Consider the following 21,869-nt stretch of genomic DNA (forward strand, 5'->3'; position numbering starts at 1 on the left):
TTTTAGTTTTTTTTGTTTTTGCTGGCGGATTCGCGGGCCACATAAAATGACGTGGCGGGCCGGATTCGGCCCGCGGGCCGTGAGTTTGACACGTGTGCTATAACGGGTTGGTTTCCTCGATAGTCTTTTCCCTCGAGAACATTAATATTGATGTCATGGAGGAAGGCTGACCAAGCTCTCTCTCTCTCTCTCTCCATCCCTCTCTCTCTCCCCCTCCCTCCCTCTAATACCCACACCCTAGATGCAGGCAGGCGTGCACACACCGGCAGATTCACTCAGCTTCCGCATCGCTCTCCCTTCTCCATCTCTGTATCTCTATCCCTCCCTGCTTTCTCTCCGCCGGTGGATTTTAGCGCACTGCTGTGTTGAACACCGGTAAGAACGAACCCATCTCGCCGTCAGTGTGTTTCTCAGTGTCTCTGTGTTTGTGTGTCTCTGTTCAGTTTCTGTTTTACTGGAGCCAAACAAAGGATTTGGGGTGTGGCTGGGAGAGCGGAGGCTGACTGCTGATGGCAGCTGTGAAATGAGGTGGAAGAGGGATGTTGAGGAGGATGACGATGGTGCTGATAAGGGAACAATAGAGCAAATGTTTGAACAATTGTGTTTACTGACGAGTTGGAAAAAAGGTGAGGTTATGACTGCTGCTGTTGATATCCAGACTCGGCAGGGTACAGACACCATTCTGCAGCTAGAGGGTAATCGAGAAATGATTCGGTGAGCCTCGTTTCAAGAAAGTGAAATATTTCAAATTCTGGCATGTGCCCAGCATGTCTACTTGTTATGTCAAACCCATTCTATTAGGCCCCATTCAAATTCAGACTGGTGGAGATGATTTTACAGTGGCTTTCTTTGCAAAATGACTAGGCTGCAGGCTATAGTGGGCTTGTCACATTCCCACAGCAGTCTCTGACAGAGCGGTGGTCCAAACAGGCGTGACTGGACCGGACTGCGCGGGACGGATGAGTCAGACCTGCGGCTAGGTCGAAGGAATATGACTGCAGTGCCTGGATCCACGAGGCTGCAGGGGTGGATGGAGAGAGAGAGAGAGAGAGAGAGAGGGGGGATGCGTATGAAGAGAACAAAGACCTCAGCCTCAGAGAGGGAAAGGCAAAGACAAAGGGAGGAACAGGGAGCGATGTTAAAAATAGGCACATGTTAGTGGGCATTTTTGGAGAGGGGAATATCAAGACGGAGCATGTGTGAGGCAGCGACCACGCACCGGCATCCATGTGGACATGTCGTAGCCACTCCCTTTATGTGCTGTCGGTTACAACGATTACCTTTGACGGCAGACCAAGCCGTCACCATTTCAGGCAGGTGAAAACATTGGTCCTACACTACCGAATATGTCCAATGCAATAGATTTGTGTCCATCATGTAATGCCGCATTATCAGCGCGATGGCTGACGGGAAAGGTTCAACTTGTGTCTGCTCAGGTGTTCTTCTCATCTTCTTTCACAGCCAAAATGTCCGACAAGCCTGACCTGACCGAGATCGCCCGTTTCGACAAGACAAAGCTGAAGAAGACGGAGACAAAAGAGAAAAACCCTCTGCCCACCAAAGAGAGTGAGTGGCCCTTGCGTCTGTGTCTCTGTGTGTGTTGCTAGGCGGCGCTGAAGCCTCCATACCCCCTGAAACAATTTTTCTGTCAGCAGCTATACTCATCACCTCCACTACTGACAAACAACTACATGCTCAGCTGGCAGAAACTGAAATGCTGCAACATCAGCACATCATTGCTGTACATTAAATCCTGTGCACCAAACACAAGCCTGCTGACCTAAACCATCTTCCTCTTCTCTTCCTCAGCCATCGAGCAAGAGAGGAAAGGCGATGCCACACCTTGACTCCTGAGCACATGAAGAAAAAGACGCTGAGATGCCGCAGGAAAAAAAGCACTTTCTTTTGATTATCACAGTATTTCAATCTCTTACTTTGTCTTCGGATGAGGGTGCTCTTGAGCTCCCTGGGGTTGCCGTATAGGGGTATGTGGCATCATCACATGGGAATGCTCTCTTACCACTTTAAAAAAACGTTAGCCTGGGTGCCTGTCTCACACTGTTAGCCAATAGCTAACATGTCTCAAATATTGCCAAACTGGGGAGTGGTGTGGTGATGTAGCCCAGAGAGATAGACAGGCATCCAGGCTATGGGGGGGGGAGGGGGGGGACTACAGTCATGGGAGCACTCAGAGTCTAATCATGTGGGATGTGTTCTTAACTTTTTACTTTTCTTTATGAAATAAATATGAAGACATGGAACCAGTCAGCCCTCTGTGCATGTTGCTGTCTCTTTTGTGTCCATGTGCAGATTCTTAGACACTCATGAGGCACGGACTCATCGTGCACGTGCCATGGAATAAACACACATTACAATAAAAAAGGCTTGCAATTGGCCTGTACAGTATAAAAGTATTGCAGAGTACATTTGTGTAATTCACACCTCATGAGTGCATATTTATAGCCATAGTTCAATGCACAAACAGGGGCCATGTTCCTGTGTAGTTTACCGAAAGAAACATTTAAGAACACGGGCTGGCGACACACTTTTTTATCCCTTAATTATAATGGTAATGTACTCCAAGTGGCTAATATTACACAAATCGTCATACCAACATATTAATACATTTATGACAAAAGTCAACTCCTTATTATGAGAACTTGACTGATCCTCTCCTTTCGATTGGCTCAACAAGGCAGCTAGTCTGCTCATTTTTAAAGCTAGCTTAGATTGTGAGTTTTTGCTTGGCATTAGAGCTTAACCATTACTTGATAAATGGACAGAAAATGAATAATAATCGAAAAAACGTCAAGGGTTTCAATGATTCTAGCTTCTCAAATGTGAGTACATTTGCTATCTTTCATGAGATGTAAGTTTTAGAATTTGAATCTGGATAAAACAGCTATTTGAAGAGCTCACCCTGGGATCTGGGGAATTATTACGGGTATTTTTTTCCCCCACTATTTTCTGGCACGTTATCAACGAAACGAGTGTGAGCAAATGCTGTGCTGTGGAGCTAGCAGGAGCTAGCAGGAGCTAGCAGGAGCTAGCAGGAGCTAGCAGGAGCTAGCAGGAGCTAGCAGGAGCTAGCAGGAGCTAGCAGGAGCTAGCAGGAGCTAGCAGGAGCTAGCAGGAGCTAGCAGGAGCTAGCAGGAGCTAGGTGACAACATATTGAGATTGACAAAATATTAAGCAAAAGCAGCACTGTAACAACATACCACCGCGGAATAAAAACAGACCGTTGGGCATTTCGAATAAAAATCGTGTGACATACAACAAAGAACAACATAATAACATTTCAAAACAATCATTTGAGTTGAAGTATTTCACTTTTCACCGACCTTTCCTGCATTAACGATTGGATGCTTCTTTATGTGACCTATCATTTCTTTATATTACAGTTATTTTTTTATTATATAACAGCAGCCTTCTTCTATGGTCATTTACAGCCCCACATGGGATGTCGCTGGCTGGCGTCAGCAGTCCTACCACCCATCCCCGGCCTGTCAAGCCCGTCACCTCCCGAGCCTTTATTGCTCCATTTCTCTCACCTCGCTGGCTCATGAATCACTCGTCAACGCTCACCCGGACGGCCTAATGTGTCCGACATGTCTGTTAGAACAATTTAATTAGCGCGCATTTGGACTTCATGTTGTTTTAAGCTCAGTGTGTTTCAAAGGGGGTCCCCCATACCCTGACGTGTCCTCTCTTGGAAGTGGTCGAGCTGGAATACACATAACTTACATGGAAAATAAAAATCCATAGGAGCTCTTCAATTGTTATTATTATGATTAACTTTACGTTTAGTCTACATGACTAATATATGGAAATAATGGCATTAACATATGATAACTATATATACACTATTTATCAAATAGACCTTTGACCATTTTGTCATTTAATAATAATAATGAAATTGAATTTATTTATTTAAATGACGTAATCCACGTGATTTTTCCCTGATAGTTTCGGTGAGACAAATAGCGCCCATGCTGAAACACGCCCAGCTGCATTGATTACTATTGTTTGCAGGTTATTAACCCATTAAATTCGATAAAGGAGCCTTGGGTTGAGGACAAATTATAAGGCATCGCAGATTGATTTCTAATCGCTCTGCATTACTTCCCAACAAGGTGTTGAGGGGCTCCAGGTTTCAGTCGTGAATGCGGGCGATATCTAATTAGTGGGGATTATCCTCACCTCCACCTCTCCACTCTTGTGTGGAGGACCTCGCCCAGCCGCCCGTCTATTGTCCACCGCGCGGAGTGAATTGTTGGTTTAGGGGATTTTGAGTGGCTTAAAGTGGATTTGACATGTGTAAGCGATTCGATTTAAAAAAAGAAAAAAACTGTAATGTGAACCAATAACTCTCCAATCAAATCACGGTACGAGTATGCAATGGCAGAAACCGACATGGTGATGACTGTTGATGAACGCATGTGATTATAAAGGCTAAATTAAGGACAATCAGAATTAATCCCAGAGCTCTATACACTGAATTGATCAACATTCATCTGTTTTTTTTATTTAAATCTACGAATCAAAACCATATGAAACACAAATGATTGACCATACAATATAAAAAAATGTGTAAAGCATAAAAGCTCTTATTTGTTTACACTCTTGTAAATTCCAGACTGTTTTCACACCGAGTAGTTTCCCAGGGAAACATCTATTATCCTATTATCAAGACGATGCCAATGTCGCCGATGTGTGAGGCAGTATTTACATGACTATACACCATCAGCTCCTGAAAGACTTTATGGCAGTCAGTCGTTCAGCCTGGGGCACTGGTGCCATTTCTCAAACGTTTCCAACTACACATGAAGTCCCCAAAGCTGCCCCTCAGTTCTGTATTTCTGACTGCAATGTGATGAGGAAGAGCCATATGTCATGCCTTAATGTCTGAGCTTTGTTGTGGCCTCAACCCCTCTTCAACCCCCTTAACAATAAATCATTGCAATAGACCTACAGCAATATGATACACAGTGTTTTACAGTGATGTGTCATGATACACCTGAAGTTAAAATATATGATGAATATGGGGTTTATGTATCCTATTTGTAACGCTCAGGATGATATACACTGCATATGCTTCAATTCGTGGGAAAAAGCGTGTAAGGATCGGAGCCTGGGAACGGCAGGTGAATGAATGAGGGGCTGTTTAAGTGTCTGCGTCGCTTCTTTGAAGTGCACTTATGCACCGACGGCTCCCTGTAGGTCTGTAGGACGCGGCGATCAATGTCGTCGTCGACGCATTTTCACAGTGAAACGCTACCTGCGGGACAAATCTGTCAATCAAAGGGGCAGGAGCATATAAATATCATCAGCGAGGAGTCTGGCTACAACTTCAGTTGCCCTCAGCTCTCGCTCTCGCTCTCTCTCTCTCTCTCTCTCTTGGCACTCACGTCCGGGATACAAACACACAGTCCTCCGGTTTGGATTACAGCTGTTATGGGACCTTTGCATCTCCTTCCAACCGTGGTTCTGTCCATGTGCTGTCATGTTCAGTTTGCACTAGCCTGGTATGTCGCTAACTTTTGGATGAATTCATTTGCAACAGTGTGATGCGTGTTTGTCAGTGACCTTGGATTAACGTGGCTGTCCTGTTTTCTTTCTCAAGGACGGTGAATAATTTCCTCATGACTGGACCTAAGGTAAATACATTCTGGGCGTGAAATCTCTTCTGTCAATTCAAATATTTCAGATAACTTTGTTGTGAAAAGAAATATTGGTTGAACGCAGTAATGACTCACGTTTCTATTTGGTTTTCCTCTCCCAAGGCTTTTCTCACCTATGCCGGTAGTGTGCAAGTGGGCGCACAGGGTGGAATACATGAGTGTAAACACCAGTTCGCGTTGGAGAGGTGGAACTGCCCAGAAAACACGCTCCAGTTGTCCACACACAACGGCCTTCGAAGTGGTAAGATATTAACATCCATATGTTTGTATCATATGCTTGACTTGCAGCAGTGGGTGGAGTGCTGGATGAGTTAAATTCCAGCAAATGTCGCTCTTTTGCACAAAGTGAATCCTCCAACACAGAGAGGGGGTTGTGACCGACTGTGCGCTGTGACCTCAACGGAGGGAACACACACATTAACTTCAGTTACTTCCTGGAATCGCATTTATAAAACACCAAACATGCCCAACAGTACCCTATTCAATTCCTGTACTGTCTTTACGCACGGTTTACGCGCCTTTTACGCACAGTATATGAGCACAACCTTTCCGCCCCAAATTGGATCGCAAACTAAAACGTTGTGATACGCTTTCTTTGTCACTTATTATAGCGACAAGGGAGACGTCTTTTGTCCATGCCATCAGCGCGGCAGGAGTGATGTACACGCTCACCAAGAACTGCAGTATGGGAGACTTTGACAACTGCGGCTGTGATGACTCCAGAATTAGACAGACAGGTACATTTTCTATGATTTGCACACTAATAGGCATGTCTGGTCTATTTTACAGTTAAACTTTTATTACGTGAGACTTTTCGTTCTGAGAACTGAATGTGGATTTTTTTAATCACCAGGTGGCAGAGGGTGGATTTGGGGAGGCTGCAGTGATAACGTGGCGTTTGGAGAGAAGATCTCCAAACAGTTTGTGGATGCGCTGGAAGGTGGGCACGACTCGCGCGCAGCGGTCAACCTGCATAACAACGAGGCAGGCAGACTGGTAAGATATGAGTGTACTATTATTAGTAACTGGAGTTTGTTATTGCTTTTGATGGGCTGTGTTCTCAAATGTAAACAAGTGTATTGGGAGAGGAAAAAATATGTCTTTTGTCAGTGGCTTTTACGCACGGGTTCAAATCCAAGAAGGAGAAAGTCCCGCACGTTTGATCATTGAATTTTCATTGCTAACACGCTCGCTCTCTTGGCAGGCCATCAAAGCGACCATGAGGAGAGCGTGTAAGTGTCACGGAGTGTCCGGGAGCTGCAGCATCCAAACCTGCTGGATGCAGCTGGCCGACTTCAGAGAGGTGGGCAACTACCTGAAGGTGAAGCACGAACAGGCGAAGAAGCTGGACATGGACAAGAAGCCGGCAAGGGCCGGGAACAACGCGGACAACCGAGGGGCCATAGCGCACGCCTTTCGGAGCATCGCTCGCACAGAGCTCATTTACCTAGAGGACTCCCCGGATTACTGCGTTAAGAACCGGAGCCGGGGATTTCCGGGCACCGAGGGGCGGGAGTGTCTGAAGGGCAACAAGAACATGTCCCAGTGGGAGCGAAAGAGCTGCCGCAGGCTGTGCTACGAATGCGGCCTCCGAGTGGTGGAGAAGCGCATCGAGGTAGTCAGCAGCTGCAACTGCAAGTTCCACTGGTGTTGCACAGTGAGGTGCGACAAATGCGCGCGGATTGTTCCCAAATATTTCTGTGAGCGTAAAGAAGGTGGGAGAAAACCGCAGAATAAAACAAAGCGCAGGCACCGTGCGCGCGGCCACTGACTGCCATTTGGTGCAAAGACTTCATCACTTTTATATTTCTTACAGCCTTGTGGGGATCAATAAGCATTATTCTGTATTATAAGAATACTATTTTCATCACATCACCTGAAGCCTGTTTAATGCACTTGGTCTTATTGATTTGTTCCTGTCAATCACGCCGTTTTTTGAGGACCAAACTCTTCACGCATGCTCACTCGTTTTGGGGATTTGTTGTGTCTGTCTTCTGTGAAGTCTCAAAATTGTCAAATATTTTATATGTATTTTTATTAATTGAAAGGGTCACCCAATAAATATTTTTCTACAATACGCATGACTCCAACTGATTTGTCAAGGGCAGAATTTTGTTTATTGGTGTCCTGGTTTCATACTCGGGGAAGAAAATAAGCTGTTGCCTAATGCCATCCTTTGATGTGCGCATAGGCGTTTCCTAAACTCGTCAACCAATCAGCTGTCTCGGACTTCGGGGGACAAAGAACAAGAGTTCCATTTGTTCCTCATTCAAATAAAAAAGAAAGTTTCAGCACACAGGGACAAATAGAGCTCTACTTTGAGGGACAACTGTGAAGGTGACAATGGTGCACGCATTTTTTTGGCTCCTGCCTCTTTTATACAAAACGTGTCCGGGACATGCTTGGTAAGAGACTATATGCTGTTTGCCGGTATCTTCTCTGTAAGTGTTTGTGTCAACCTCTCATTCTCCTCATCTATCTTCCTCTCAGGGTGGCAAGTAACTTTCTCATGACGGGACCAAAGGTAAATAGATTAGATTACCCTGACAAGTTTAGGACAACGTTTCGAAATGTGAATCGGGCCAACAACATGACATTGCCTCTCCTGCAGGCCTATCTCACATATGCAAGAAGCGTGCAGGGGGGCGCACTGACTGGGATCGAGGAGTGCAAACACCAGTTCGCGTGGGACAGATGGAACTGTCCCGACTCCGCCACTCAGCTCAAAGGACTAAAACGCGGTAGGTTGAGATTGTAAATAACAATTCCTTCATTGAGGTATGAACGCAGGTCCTAAACTGGAGAAGGAAAATGTAATGCGTAATGCGCATGCGTAAAATGTGTCAAGAATATACAATAACACAGGACATCATAGAGATATATGAATGTTACATACGTGCTGCCTATACAGAGGAACATTTGGTTTAACTACAAAAATGCACCGTTGCTGTATGTTTTATATTCGCTTGTATAAAACGTGATTGCACTTTTTTTTCTCATTAACAGCCACCAGAGAGTCGTCTTTCGTCCACGCCATCAGTTCCGCGGGGGTCATGTACACTCTGACCAGGAACTGTAGTCTGGGAGACCTCGACAACTGCGGCTGCGATGTCTCCAAGAACGGGAAAATTGGTGCGCATTACCCAGATTATAATCTTATGCGTATACGGCATGCTGTGCACATACAATTTATATTATTTCCAAACTTTAGAGGGCTCCATTTGGTGACCTGATTTAAATTGTGTATTGTTTTTGTACAGGAGGTCGTGGCTGGCTGTGGGGTGGCTGTAGTGACAACGTGGATTTCGGAGAGAGGATTTCCAAACAGTACGTGGATGCGCAGGAGACGGGGCAGGACTCCAGGGCTGCTGTCAACCTGCACAACAACGCGGCTGGGCGGCTGGTAAATTATGTTCACGCAACAAGCATTGATCTCACATTACACCATTTTAAGTTACAGGAGTTGTTAACTTTCCCAGGTTTCCAACAGGCTGTGAAGGCAACAATGAAGCGCATCTGCAGATGTCACGGCATGTCGGAGAGCTGCAGTGTCCAAACCTGCTGGACACAGCTGTCCGATTTCAGAGAAATCGGCAACTACCTGAAGATCAAGCACGGCCAGGCCCAGAAGCTGGACATCGACAAAAGGCGCATGCGTGCTGGCAACAGCGCGGACAACCGGGGCGCCGTCGTGGACGCGTTCGGCGGCGTCGCGCAGATGGAGCTCATCTACCTGGAGGACTCCCCGGACTACTGCCGGAGGAACACCAGCATGGGGCTGTACGGAACCGAGGGCCGGGAGTGCGTGCAGCACGGGGAGGGGTTAACCGCGTGGGAGAGGCGCAGCTGCCGCCGGTTGTGTCACGAATGCGGCCTGAGGGTGGAGGAGAGGCGCACGGACGTCGTGAGCAGCTGCAACTGCAAGTTCCACTGGTGCTGCACGGTGAACTGCGAGGACTGCTCTCAGGTCATCGTCAAACACGTGTGCGCGAGGAGGGAAGGGGCCGATGGGAACGGCTTTAGACGGAGAGTCCGTGGACCCAAGTGAAACATATATATATTTATGGATCTATTACCCGTCTACATCACAGTATTCTGTTCAATAATGGCCCAAGATGCTAAATGTCTGTTTGCACTTTTCACGTCTCGTTGTATAAATACTTGAGTTTCTATTTATGAAGAATGTGTTTTGTTTAGTTCAAATAAAAGTTATAAAGCCCTCTGAATGTCACGTTTCATTTCAGTCAAGTCTTTCCCTTGTAAATCCCGGGGTCAATGGCTTTTTATGACAGGGCGCACAAGCGTCTATTACAATGAGAATGGAGCGAATACACTTAAACAGAGGATTACATGGATAACATGGTGCAGTTCGCACCTCGCCAAGGTGTTGATCCTCCATTGATCCGCTATCACTTTGATGTTTAACGTGTATTGATGCCATTCAAAGAGCAGCGAGGCTTTGAAAGACAAAACAGGGAAGCATTTCCACCGCTACAAGTTGCTATTTGGCCTGATAATCCGTGACACCACATCAGCCTACACTCGTCTTTGCATACCACAGGCAATGCAAATGTACCACAATGCATCAAGAGGGCAAACAGATTGTAACCTAACTCTACCGTTTCTCAGCAAAGCGAGCAAAGCAAATTAGTCAAGATTCCACCATGAAAGCAAGTTAATTTCTAATCTCATAATTTGCACGTAATTAGGCCCGAGAGAAGCCTGGTCTCCGCCCACCGGCCTCTCTGTGTCTAAGGAGCCATTCATTTGCCTCCTTCTCTCCTCATACCCCCTGTATCTCCAAAAATCTTCCTCTCAGCTGGACGCGTCATAAATCTGCCACTGCCTCAGCTAAATGAGTGATGGCATGGATATTACCTTCGTGAGGGGGTCCATGCCTGGGGGGAGAGGGGGTGGGACAAAGCTGTTCCACTAAATTTAAAGACCAGTTAGAAGCAGTAAAGAAGGAGATAAATGAGGAATTACAGCATGGATTATCTTTATCAGTTGACCGACTGGTGTCCCTTTAGATGGCAGCATTGAAGTCAATGGAGTCCACACTGCTCGTCGTCACTCTGCACACTTCAGTCAAATTACATATAGTATTCATTCATATGCACTGTTTTTTGTAACATGTACATGCCACTGCCAAATATAAATCTAAGCAGCTGTGTATACTGAATATACAGCTGACATACTGTATCCACCTACGGCAACCTGTTACATCGGTTATTCAATATTTATTCCAGCATTGTACTGCTGTATTGTTTACAGTCAATACAAATGGTCTTATAGACATTGCATGTTGTTTTTCATTGTTGTATTGTGTGTATATATACATACATACACACACATAGATGTCCTTGTTACAGCTGCATTTCTATTTCTGTTCATGCACATTGAGAGAAACAAAAAAACAGTCACGTTGCTGGTATGTGTCTGGTCAATGAAGCCGATTCTGACAAACTGAAAATTAGCATTTTAGCGCAGAGTCACTGACAAAAGAAATCACACGAATAGCTAGAAACACTTAAAAAGCTGAGAAACGACTACACGTCGAGTAAAAACAAAACTTAATTGTAGAAGGAACAAGTAACACTCTCACAGACCAAAACACTCCCTCCCTTGCTCCCCATTTGTCTGTTTGCTCGTGGGGATGTCCTGTATTTCCCATGCTGCCCTGCTGTGCGTTAATGAAGGTTTCGCCCCCCCGCCTGCTCCGCCCCTTCCCTCTGCTCTCCACTGAGTGCATCATTGCTTCCATATTGGTCCATATGATGCTGTTGCTTGTGGCTGCGCGTCACAAGCTCGCAGATGAACCCTCTTTTACCTGCTTTGAGAAACAACCACAGGAACTGAATATCATCTCACATTGATTCAACACCTTGCTGTATAATTATACTCCATTTCATGTGTGGCAGTATCATGTCTTTCATTGGAGGGGCATGTTTCCCAATCAGGACAGAGGAGGAACACCGGGGAGGGGGTGGAAGGGTCGATCTCCCACGGAGACCCCCCAGGAGGACTCATGTATTCACCCAGACATGCCCGGGGGTGTAGGGGGGGGGGATCTGAGCGTGATTGATCATCCCTCCTCTCTGCTGCCCTCCTCTCTCACCTGGGTGTGAGATACCAAGAGGCCTGACGCAGGCTGAGACTCCAGACCTGACACGGCCTTCAACAAAAGCCGTGTTATGAATTAGAATGTATGAGACCACAACATGACTGATATATCTCTGAGCAGGAAACATTAACCTATGAATACAACTATTTAGAAGAGCGTGTGTCAACTTTAAATCCACATTAGACGTGAGCTACACCGTCTGTTTAGAGCTGACCATACTTAAATCTGCATCTCACATTAAGGTCCAGCTGCTCAGTCAACAATCAGACACAAAAGTAAGCGCAAACTAAAATAACCACTGTATGCAGCATGTGGTGGCGTACGTAGGTGTGTGACAGGAAATCAGCAGGCTCTATGTTTAGAGAAGGAAATAGATATCATTTTATATCACAAGTGCTTTAAAACCACAGAAACGTTGCTACTTCAGCCTTTTACGTGACAGACGAGGACACAAATATGCCTCTTTAAAAAGGGCAGAGAAGTCACATTTAACTTTCATATTTACAGGTCGAGTGCGTTGAAGACTTCAAGAGCAACAGTTTCGTGAGACCACTGCAAAAAGCTCCTCCTGTTGTCGATTGAACCCTTCATTTTGTGACACTTACAGGAGACGAGCATGAGTTGGAACAATGTTCCCTCTAAAGCGGAGGTGCTGGGATGGAGTCCCCAACGTCTGGCCGACTACATGAGGAGGGTGAGTGTCAAAAGAGACGCTTGTTTTCATATCTTCTGTAACAAGTCAAGTACTGTAGTTCCTTTACCTGCCAAGTTAAATAAGTCATGTGATAAATCTCTTAAAAAAGGCCGGGGGCTGTACAATACGTATGAAACGAAGTAAACATTATGCAAATAAGTCGCTTGAGTAATGTAAGCAGCAGTTCATGGTTTACTCTGTTAGAATAGACCGAGCTACTATGATATTTCAAGGCAATTGTATCACTCCCGAGACATTAAAGTAAAAGTCTGTGACGTCCTCTCAGCTAAAGCTATCCGGCTGCGACAAACTGGTGATGAAGGACAGCATGAGTGGAGCACAGTTCATGGTAAGTACGTCCTACGTCTCTGCAGGCCTGTGCACGCATTTACTATTCTGAAATACAATCGATTTATCTTTAATATTCAAATCTACGTTCATCCAGGAAATGACGACGCACAACCTTCAAGTGTTCCCCAGCCTCTATGTCCCGTGAGTCCGACTGAAAACATATTTATTTCAATTGACAACGAAGAGTATTCTTAACCAAAAACATTGTTTAAAAAAACGGTTTTGTATCGTCATAGATTAGTTACTAAGATTCAAAGTGACATCAACAAGCGGGATCAGAAGGCCTGTGGTCAAAAGTAAGACAACAGATTTCCTTTTACAGCTCATACAGGATGTGAAACTGTAACAATGCATAACTTTCTCACTTTCTGTGCAGATCAAAAGCACCACAGTACCCACAACAAGGTAAAGGACACTTGTGTTCGACTAGGCCACCGACATCATAAAGCCGTCCTTCCTTAGGCCTGATGATAACATTCTTTTTACGGCTTATTTTCCAACAGTACTTGAACAGGAGGAAGAAAGCTGGGACTCTGATGAGTTTGTGAGTAAAACACAACTTTTAATGAAGAAAAATAAACATCAGCGTCAAAGCAAACTAATTAAATTAAGTGACACATAACACAAGGAATAGATCACATGTCTGGGCTGTGTGTGTGGCAGGACAGTGAAAGTGATGACGACTTTGAAGGTGCAGAGGAAGACGGCTACATCTATGCTTTGACTGAGCCACAGACAGCTGAGCAGCAAGACGGTGAGGAGACCTATGACGAGACCAGCGAGAGCCCTTCCTCTGCAGACACGACGACGCCTCCTCGACATCCCAGAGTGGCTAAACGTCAGGACAGTCACTGCAGAGGTGACAGAAACATGTAAAAACATATCAGCATATCTCCTGCCTTTCGTTTCATGTGCTTGGTAAGCAGAATTGGCGATCCCATTTCCTGCAGGCCTAAGTTAAAACACGGGTGTGTGTGTGCGTGTGAGAGCAGATCCTGTTCATAAGGCGACCACTGCTGAAAGGACCTCTAAACCTCCACCCAGAGTGAACCACACGCCTCAGAGACCTTTCAAAGCACCAGGTGACGGCACATGTACTGACTCCACAACCACCTGAGCTGTTGATGATGATGAACTAATCCTTCTGTAAAACGTGTTCAAACACCAGCCAGCCAACCCAACCTGCATATCGACAGCAGGAAGCCTGGACAGTCTGGCCCATCCCAGACAGACCGTACAAAATCAAGTACGTGCTGTTTATTACGTTCCGTTTGGGGCGATTGTACCGGTTGAACACCAAAAATGTTGCTGTCTCATCACAGTATTGCTGTTCACATTTCTGTTTTGTCCACAAGAGGGCGGCGCTGTCAAGGCTCGTGGCTCATCCATGTACAGTATCCCAAAACCCAGAGTCCCCAAACCCACAGATGTGTCCAACAGGTAGGCCAACCGTAACAGTTTATGAGGCTAGCTCGCCTGTCACTCCAGGTAAAGCGATAATTAGAGGGTTTTTTTTTTTTCAATGATGCTCCATTTCCTCTCTCCACTCCCAGAGCAGGTAAAGTCATTCCAGTTCCTCCCGTGTCAACACAGTCTGCTAAGGTTAACAGCTCAACACCGGGACAAAGTAAGGTGAGAAGCAAATGTGGAATCACAGATGAGCCATCACTTCTGTATAAACTGTGCTAGGTAGGGAGCACCAATGATATTAAGGGGGAGCTGTTCTGCGCACACTTTGAGTAATTTCAGTTGGGAAGCAGCAGATGGCGCTGTTGTAAAGAAAACAACACAATGGTGGGACGTCTGCTCTGAACTCAAGAGATTTTGCATTTTATTCACTAGACTGGGTTAACTGAGGAATATCTGTTCCATTTCTTTCACAATGACAATAATGTAAAAACACATTTCTGTCACATGAGAAATGAGAAAGGAAGATCCGGTTTGTGTAGTCTTTACTACGACTGTGTTGTCATGTTGCATCCAGGGTTTGGATCTCAGCTGGTACGGAGGAAAGGTGACCAGACACCAAGCTGACGTCGCCCTCAGAGAGGTGAACAAGGTCAGGTCGCCGCCTCTCACAGTCCCGCCCTCCTCTCTCTGGAGCACAGACACACACACACACACACACACACACAAAACATGCAGCTTTACCAGGATGTTATTTGCAATATTGTGTTAAACTGGCTGAATGTGTGTGGATTTGTCCACATATTTTGTGTTTTTAGGACGGGGCATTTGTGGTGAGGGACAGCTCACACGGCGGGGCCGAGCACCCCTACACCCTGATGCTGCTGAAACAAGGCAAGGTTTACAACATCAAGATCCGCAACCAAGGCGACTCCTACTCCCTCGGCACCGGCTTGAGAAAGACCCAGGTACCCTGGAAACGCTGACGCCATTAAATAACAGTGTTCAAATGAGGAAGGCGAAAGCCGGTCTGTGTTCACTTCAAATAAACTGAAAAGTTCACACATCTTGTGGCTCGCCTCGGGCAGTGGTTGATGCTGGCTTGTGCCGCGCTGCGTCATTAGGTCCCTGTCATCTTTTTCCTGTGTATGTGTGTGTGTTGTAGAGTTTCCCCGGAGTGAAGCAGATGATAACCTATCACACGGACACCCCGCTGCAGCTCATCAACGCCACAGACCAGAGCGCTGAAGCGCAGAGCTACTGCTGTCTGCTGCACCCTGCGGGGCTCTGACCTGCACCGACTCAAACGTGGGTGTTTGCATCCGACTCTCTGTGCTAATTTGTGTGCACCAGTGGCCTGTTCAAGAATTATGAAACGTCAGTTTTTGCAAAAGGTTGTTGTTGTGTAATTCCCTCTTTTTATTCTAATGTCATTTGTATTTTTAGTGAACAGAATGAGAGAAAATACATTTTGGTATATTTTACGAAACTACGTTCACTCAGCCTTACCTCTGTTCTTCATGCCTCGGTTTCAGGTCCAGCTGGGGGGCTGCTGCTTCAACGCCAACTTGTCAGGGTGGCCAAAGCAAACGATCAGATCACATTGCCTCAGCTGGGTTCGCACTGCAGGCAGAAAACCTGGTTTCACAAGCGCCTCGGGTCCACACATGTCCAAAGATGTCCTAAAGTCATGTTTCAAAATATAGAAGGTTCCACACCAAGGATGATAGTACTTAAGTGGAGATACCCTGAATGTTAAACTTGGATACATGCCTCTCTATTTCATCCTGTTATTATAAAGAGGTCCTGGTATTCACCAAGATGTGCTACTCAAACATAAGTACACTGTTTGAGATCAATGACGAATGCATATTTATTCCCAAATGTACTCGACACATGAATTCTAACCAGGTTTTGAAAAAGCTGTGCATTAACTCTGTAAAACAGGATAAATAAAGAGTCAGTGTGCATGCGTTTTTGAGGGTGGTGTTGCTGAACAAAATTGCTCCGCTATGAAAACAGAGCAGCTCCTCGCAGATGGAACAATTAAACCAATTTGGGACACAGAGAATCTAAAATGACAAAAGCACTTGATCTTTTGAGAAAGTCGTTTTCTTTTTGTTTCCAAATCCGAAAGCTGGCAACAGCTCTCTAAAAACAACAGGTTCACTGACAACTACTTTGACTGTGTCTGCCAAAAACTGGGATTTGGTTAACCCGTTTCACATCTTGAGTAACAGTTACATTACACGCTTAGTATATTTGCATATCGATCATCAAGTTCTTCTTACTGGCACAATTTGATTCTTACTGACATTTATTGGAGAGGAAACAGTCAAACATACATGCCAGTTGATCCATGCAGTGAGATAAAGAGTCCAGCCCTTTCAGAACCTTTTCCAGATCAATGCAGGCGGTTGAGGCAGCTTGCTCTGCCTTCTCCATCTGAAAAGTAAGTGCATAAGAACAAAGCAGACCATGTCAACTGTAATTAGACCACACAAATATCTTACAAACTTGAAAGTGCAAAATTCAGAATGCTGGCGTAACATCCCAAGTAAAACAACATGAAAGGACATTAAAAAAGGAGGCACTGCACATTGAAATGTGATTTATTGAGCTGTAAAGTGAACGATATGACAGTAGTGTGATGAAAGACATTAATGCGGGTGTTAATATTGACATTATTCATAAAGATCTGGGTTTTGAAGGTTGAAAATGGCTCAAAACTGTTTTAAATCAGCCCCGAAGGTTAAAGGACAATGCTCACAGTTTCCACCATTTGGTATCTATGACATGAGATGATTGGTAAATCCTGAGGGCAGAGTTACGCTTTAATACATTCCAAAAGTAGGTGACAGACAAGTAAGTCTATGTCTATATAAAAAAAAAAACACACACACACACCAGAAGACATTCTCACTTTATGTGTTTTTATTATTGAATTTAACAAGCTAAAGCCATCAGAATACTTTATAACCACAGCTCTAACACAAACTGAAGGCCTTGGTAACATCAACTAAGTCTGTACATTACTGAATGTAACATTGTTATGAGTCAGAGAGCATCTGAATAGTTGTTGAGGCAGTAGGATCAGTTTATATGTCCATCTCTGGCTCCTGGTCTCCGCAGATAATAGCACGGCACTTATGATAGGCTTCTTTCAGCTTCAGCATGGAGGTCCCCAGCTCGGGACTGGTCCGCAGGGCCACCATGTCATAGCCCATCCAAGTCAGCTGCACTACAGGTGGACACACAGGAAGACAACGGTGGTTATTACCAGACATGCACGGGTATGCGACATCTGATTCCCGAATTGCAGCCATATTAAAAGAAGCCCGTCTAACACGGTGTTACAACGAGACAAAAGTTACACACCTGATATGTTTTCAACGGCTTCTATAATTCTCTCAAATTCCTTGTTCAGCTCCAACACGTCGTCCACGCTGTCCTGCGGTAGCTCGATGAGCGGCGACGAGTCTGCCATCTTAAATTACAAACCAGGGGCGGTTGGCTTTTTAAATCAGCTGTCCCGTCACACAGACACTTCTCCGACAACACTAACGTTAGCTATCTTCGGCTAACGTTAGCTATCTTCGGCTAACGTTAGCTCGTCATGGCAGCTACAGGTAAACGTTAGCTAGCTAGCTCGCGGCGCTGTGGTATTAAGTTAGCAATGGTCGAGTTAGCGTGATAGAAATACGATTAAAAATACGATTCTGACGGACTTTCATCAGTCAAGGGGAACAACAGCATCTACAAACAATAGCTGGAATTCAAATAATTAGTTTATGGGGTTAAATGTGTATTATCTCATTTTAAATAGTGCAAAACTTACGGTAGAGCGTCTTTCTTCGGTAAGTTAGTTTGAAATAAAAAGCTCTCGCGCTAACTTCAAAAAGAGAAAACGAAGCAATGCGCGTTCTCATTTTATAACGCGATGATGTAACTTCCTTCGAAAAAAAGGAAGTTACAAAACCCTTATTACGTACAATTATTGTCTATAAAACTGTCACTGACTGTATAAATATGAATAATTCGGAACATTATAAAAAAAGATAATTTAAGGTAATGTTGCCTGTATGACTTGGAAATATCTGTGGGGCGATTAGCTAACATATGAAAGGAAATGCTACGCTGCCTACAGTTTCCATTTGGATTTGCTTATTAATATCAAAATAGTATTGTATTTAAATGATACTGTACAAACTACTGTCACTGTAATGCTGTTATTAACCCATTATTCCTACTACTGTGGTAGCCTGAAGTTACTTTTATGACATTCCTTTGATATCGCTACAGCTAAGAGGCCATTACAGTTGCTTTTGTTTTGTTCATCATAATCATCACTCTTTAAGTGTGGTAAAGCTTTATAGAAAATATGGCTGCAATTTAATGTCACAAAATGGTCTCTGTTCTGTGGGAGAAGGGTCATCTTCATAATGACTAAACTGGCCAGGATTAGCAAGCAGAAAAAAAATAATGATTAAATGTATAATCTACATCTAAATGATTTCATTGTGTGTCAATTTACATCATAATCATCAACAAAGGACAGATGACTGAACAGCTTGAGTGGAAAATTATTTAATTGAAAGTGAACAAAAGCCCTGGAGGAAGTGAACCAGCTGACAACAGGAAAAAAACTGAGAGAAAGCAGGAATGGTCTCCTCACCTGAGAAAACAACCAATGAAAGGAGGCAGGGGGCGTTTCCAGAGGAACAGATAAAGCAGGTATGGCAGGTGACATCTTGACATAAAGCAAGGGCAAACAGACCGGAAAGGGGGAGGAGAAGAGTGGCTTACAACTTGGAAGTGTCGAGACCATCATTTGGACCAGCTCACATTCAAACACCTGCTAAAGTCTGAACAAGGAGAAGGAGTTTTCGAGCAGAGCGGTAAGAAGAGATTTTTTTACGATGTCTGCGTTTGAGGCCCAGGGACAGTCTCCTCCTCGGTGTGGCCCACAGTTCCCCAGTCTCGGCCAGGAGCCCCCTGAGCTCAGCATGTACAGCGACTGCTACTACCCTCCTCCCTCGCTGCCAAGTCCTCAGCGCACCACTCCGACCTCCTACGACCTGAGCGACTACACTACGTCCTCCCAGAACCCTTACCTCTGGTTCAACGGCTCTGGGATCAACACGCCGCCGTACCTGGCTACCGCCGGCCCGCCCGGTAACCCCGGCCCCCCCTTCGTCCCTCAGCACTACGGCATGCAGAGGCCTTACCTGGGTCCCGCCGGAGTCGGGGGTCCGGGAGGGGAGCTGAGCTGGTTTTCTCTCCCCTCGCAAGAAGACCTGATGAAGCTGGTCAGGCCGCCTTACTCCTACTCCGCTCTCATCGCCATGGCCATCCACGGAGCACCAGACCGGAGACTGACGTTGAGTCAGATCTATCAGTATGTGGCCGACAACTTCCCTTTCTACAACAAGAGCAAAGCAGGCTGGCAGAACTCCATCAGACACAACCTGTCACTCAACGACTGCTTCAAGAAAGTGCCAAGAGACGAGGACGATCCAGGTAATATTTGTGTTTAATGTGCTGTAGTGTTTCATTGGTGTGTTTAAAGACATTTTCCCATTTTCAAATTTAAATTGAGCCTCACTAACTCTACATTCTCACGCCACAGGCAAGGGCAACTACTGGACGCTTGACCCAAACTGTGAGAAGATGTTTGACAACGGAAACTTCCGCCGCAAAAGGAAGAGGAAGTCCGATTCCCTCTCCGGCGCCGACGGCGGCTCGGGGGCTCCAGAGTCGGGTGACAGCGAGAGGGGAAGCCCCAAACTCTCGGCCAGCATGAACATCTCTCCCACGCCTGACAGGATCCCCTCCCCTTCATCGTCAGGCCCCACACCTTGCCTCAGCAGCTTCCTGTCCGAGATGTCCGGCGTGACGGCCGGAGCAGCCGGCGAGGTGGGAAGCGACGGGCTGAGCAGGCCGCTGCAGATCAACCTGCCTTTAGATGGGCCTCATAGACCCACGCAACCTGGAAGCTTTGGCGGCTACTCCCCCAACTCAGGTGGGCCAGAGTGGGCGCCGCAAGGACCGGCTCCCCCCGTGCTCTCCTCTTCACCCACCCACGCCTCCCTAGGCTACGCCAGCCCCATCCTCAGCCAGTACAGTGGGTCCAGTGGGCATTTCTACCCTACGCTGGGCTCGACAGGAATCATCTACCATCGCGAGGGCACAGAGGTTTAATGAGACATTAAGGGGGGACAGTTTGGGTTTGAAAGACTCTTGATGGGAAATGTCACCTGTCTGGTCACCTTTGTCAGAGAGAGAGAGATTCGGTTGTGAAAGACAACACACACACACACACACAAACACACACAGATTGCGCTGACTGAGACAGTTGAGATCACTATAGCGTGTGAGTAAAAAGGGGTTAGACTCCCACATTAACAGCTGAGTCAGCTACTACGGGTGTCACTCCCTGAAACCGCAGTCAGCCCCGCTATCAGATCCTCAGTCAGCTTTTACTCAATCTGAAGCCGGCACCTATCAGATCTGACTCATTATTAGCAGATCCTGGATCTGATCTGCTGACACCAGATCATTTCACACTGCTATCAGTGATTCTTTGATGGTATCAACCATACAAACAACGCTCAGACAGCACATTTAGAGGAGTAGTTAATTACCCCATTGTCTACGTATGGGAGTGTGTAGGAATTAACAGAAGCTAAAAGGTAGATGTTGTTTTTGTAGTACTAAAGCTTAAATAATCGGATGTCTGTTAGTGGTTATTGTGCTTTGTAAATATGTCAATGTGTTGTGTATTGTTATGCATTTATTTTGTTGGTTTGTTGGTACAACTGTTATTGTAGAAATGTATTCCTGGATGGTACATTGTGTTTTTGATATGAATAAAAGGTTTTGGAGTTCTACACTTTTTCTCAATTTCTCAATTTATTTTCATGAAGAATAATTATGACTCAGATTTCTCTGAAACACCACAGCCTAGTCTCAGAAACGAAAAGAAGAAAGAAAGTAAGCAAGGCAATGAGCTACGAGCCGACAGAAAACAGTCCCGTCAGAAAACTGATGACCAGCAGAGTAGAACCTGCATGTCGGTGTAACACGATCTTTGTGTGATGGATAGTTAACTGATTCTCCTAAACGTTCCCATGTCCCTGAACACTGAAGTCCCCGTCCGTCACACAATCTGTTCACACACTGCTGAGTGGATGCAAGAACCGTCATTTGGGGAGAGGCGGAAGCGTGAATTAAACACAGTCGCTCAACTAGGGTGAATTTCACCAATATTATTCAGAGTTTTTCAGCATCATCGATAGTTGAGACCATGAAAGACGAACCAAGAACGTTCTGTACACGCAGTAGGTTTATATTAAATCAAATTTAAAAACTTTATTGCCACAGGCACAGAGAAACAGGTTTGTGCTGTACAAAGAAATTCATCGGTGTCTTTCTTCTTTAAACTGCTCTTCCTGAAAAGGTAACATGAAGAGAATAAAAACAGTAATATGCAGCAGAAGAAACAATCATAATGTAAGATAAGAACAGTTACGAAAATAAAGAGACCATCATACCAACGACTGCAATGTACAGTCAGATGTGTCATGCGTATGACATGAACAGTCATGTGTCT

General features: G+C 45.4%; 4 protein-coding genes across 4 annotated transcripts; all 4 read left to right on the top strand.

The window, feature by feature from the left end:
- The first annotated feature begins 244 nt into the window (after window positions 1-244).
- Window positions 245-2,138, top strand: tmsb2 (thymosin beta 2). Its single transcript, XM_079268230.1, has 3 exons — window positions 245-375; window positions 1,462-1,566; window positions 1,810-2,138. The coding sequence occupies exons 2-3, from the start codon at window positions 1,467-1,469 to the stop codon at window positions 1,845-1,847; spliced, it is 138 nt and encodes a 45-aa protein (XP_079124356.1). The 5' UTR covers window positions 245-375; window positions 1,462-1,466; the 3' UTR covers window positions 1,848-2,138.
- A 3,316-nt stretch (window positions 2,139-5,454) lies between these two features.
- LOC306777595 (protein Wnt-8a-like) lies at window positions 5,455-7,452 on the top strand (the record flags this gene model as incomplete). Its single annotated transcript, XM_079268758.1, has 6 exons — window positions 5,455-5,525; window positions 5,624-5,657; window positions 5,784-5,922; window positions 6,293-6,418; window positions 6,535-6,677; window positions 6,886-7,452. 6 exons carry the CDS (start codon window positions 5,455-5,457, stop codon window positions 7,450-7,452), a joined length of 1,080 nt encoding a protein of 359 aa, XP_079124884.1.
- Window positions 7,453-8,024: 572 nt separating this feature from the next.
- Window positions 8,025-9,729, top strand: LOC306777596 (protein Wnt-8-like; the record flags this gene model as incomplete). The annotated part of the gene is made up of 6 exons (XM_079268759.1): window positions 8,025-8,086; window positions 8,172-8,205; window positions 8,293-8,422; window positions 8,688-8,813; window positions 8,942-9,084; window positions 9,172-9,729. The coding sequence occupies 6 exons, from the start codon at window positions 8,025-8,027 to the stop codon at window positions 9,727-9,729; spliced, it is 1,053 nt and encodes a 350-aa protein (XP_079124885.1).
- A 9,306-nt stretch (window positions 9,730-19,035) lies between these two features.
- On the top strand, window positions 19,036-21,043 carry foxi3b (forkhead box I3b). The gene is made up of 2 exons (XM_079269365.1): window positions 19,036-19,777; window positions 19,887-21,043. The coding sequence occupies exons 1-2, from the start codon at window positions 19,177-19,179 to the stop codon at window positions 20,456-20,458; spliced, it is 1,173 nt and encodes a 390-aa protein (XP_079125491.1). The 5' UTR covers window positions 19,036-19,176; the 3' UTR covers window positions 20,459-21,043.
- The last annotated feature ends 826 nt before the right edge of the window (window positions 21,044-21,869 follow it).

The sequence above is a fragment of the Melanostigma gelatinosum genome (assembly GCF_949748355.1).
Source record: "Melanostigma gelatinosum genome assembly, chromosome: 5".
NCBI classification, from domain to species: Eukaryota; Metazoa; Chordata; class Actinopteri; order Perciformes; family Zoarcidae; genus Melanostigma; species Melanostigma gelatinosum.

Bases quoted from the DNA above. Each gene is read 5' to 3' on its own strand.
- tmsb2 (XM_079268230.1), top strand. From the start codon at position 1,467: ATGTCCGACAAGCCTGACCTGACCGAGATCGCCCGTTTCGACAAGACA. The intron at 1,567-1,809 runs GTGAGTGGCCCT...TCTCTTCCTCAG, and splicing joins CCCTCTGCCCACCAAAGAGA to CCATCGAGCAAGAGAGGAAA.
- foxi3b (XM_079269365.1), top strand. From the start codon at position 19,177: ATGTCTGCGTTTGAGGCCCAGGGACAGTCTCCTCCTCGGTGTGGCCCA. The intron at 19,778-19,886 runs GTAATATTTGTG...CTCACGCCACAG, and splicing joins AAGAGACGAGGACGATCCAG to GCAAGGGCAACTACTGGACG.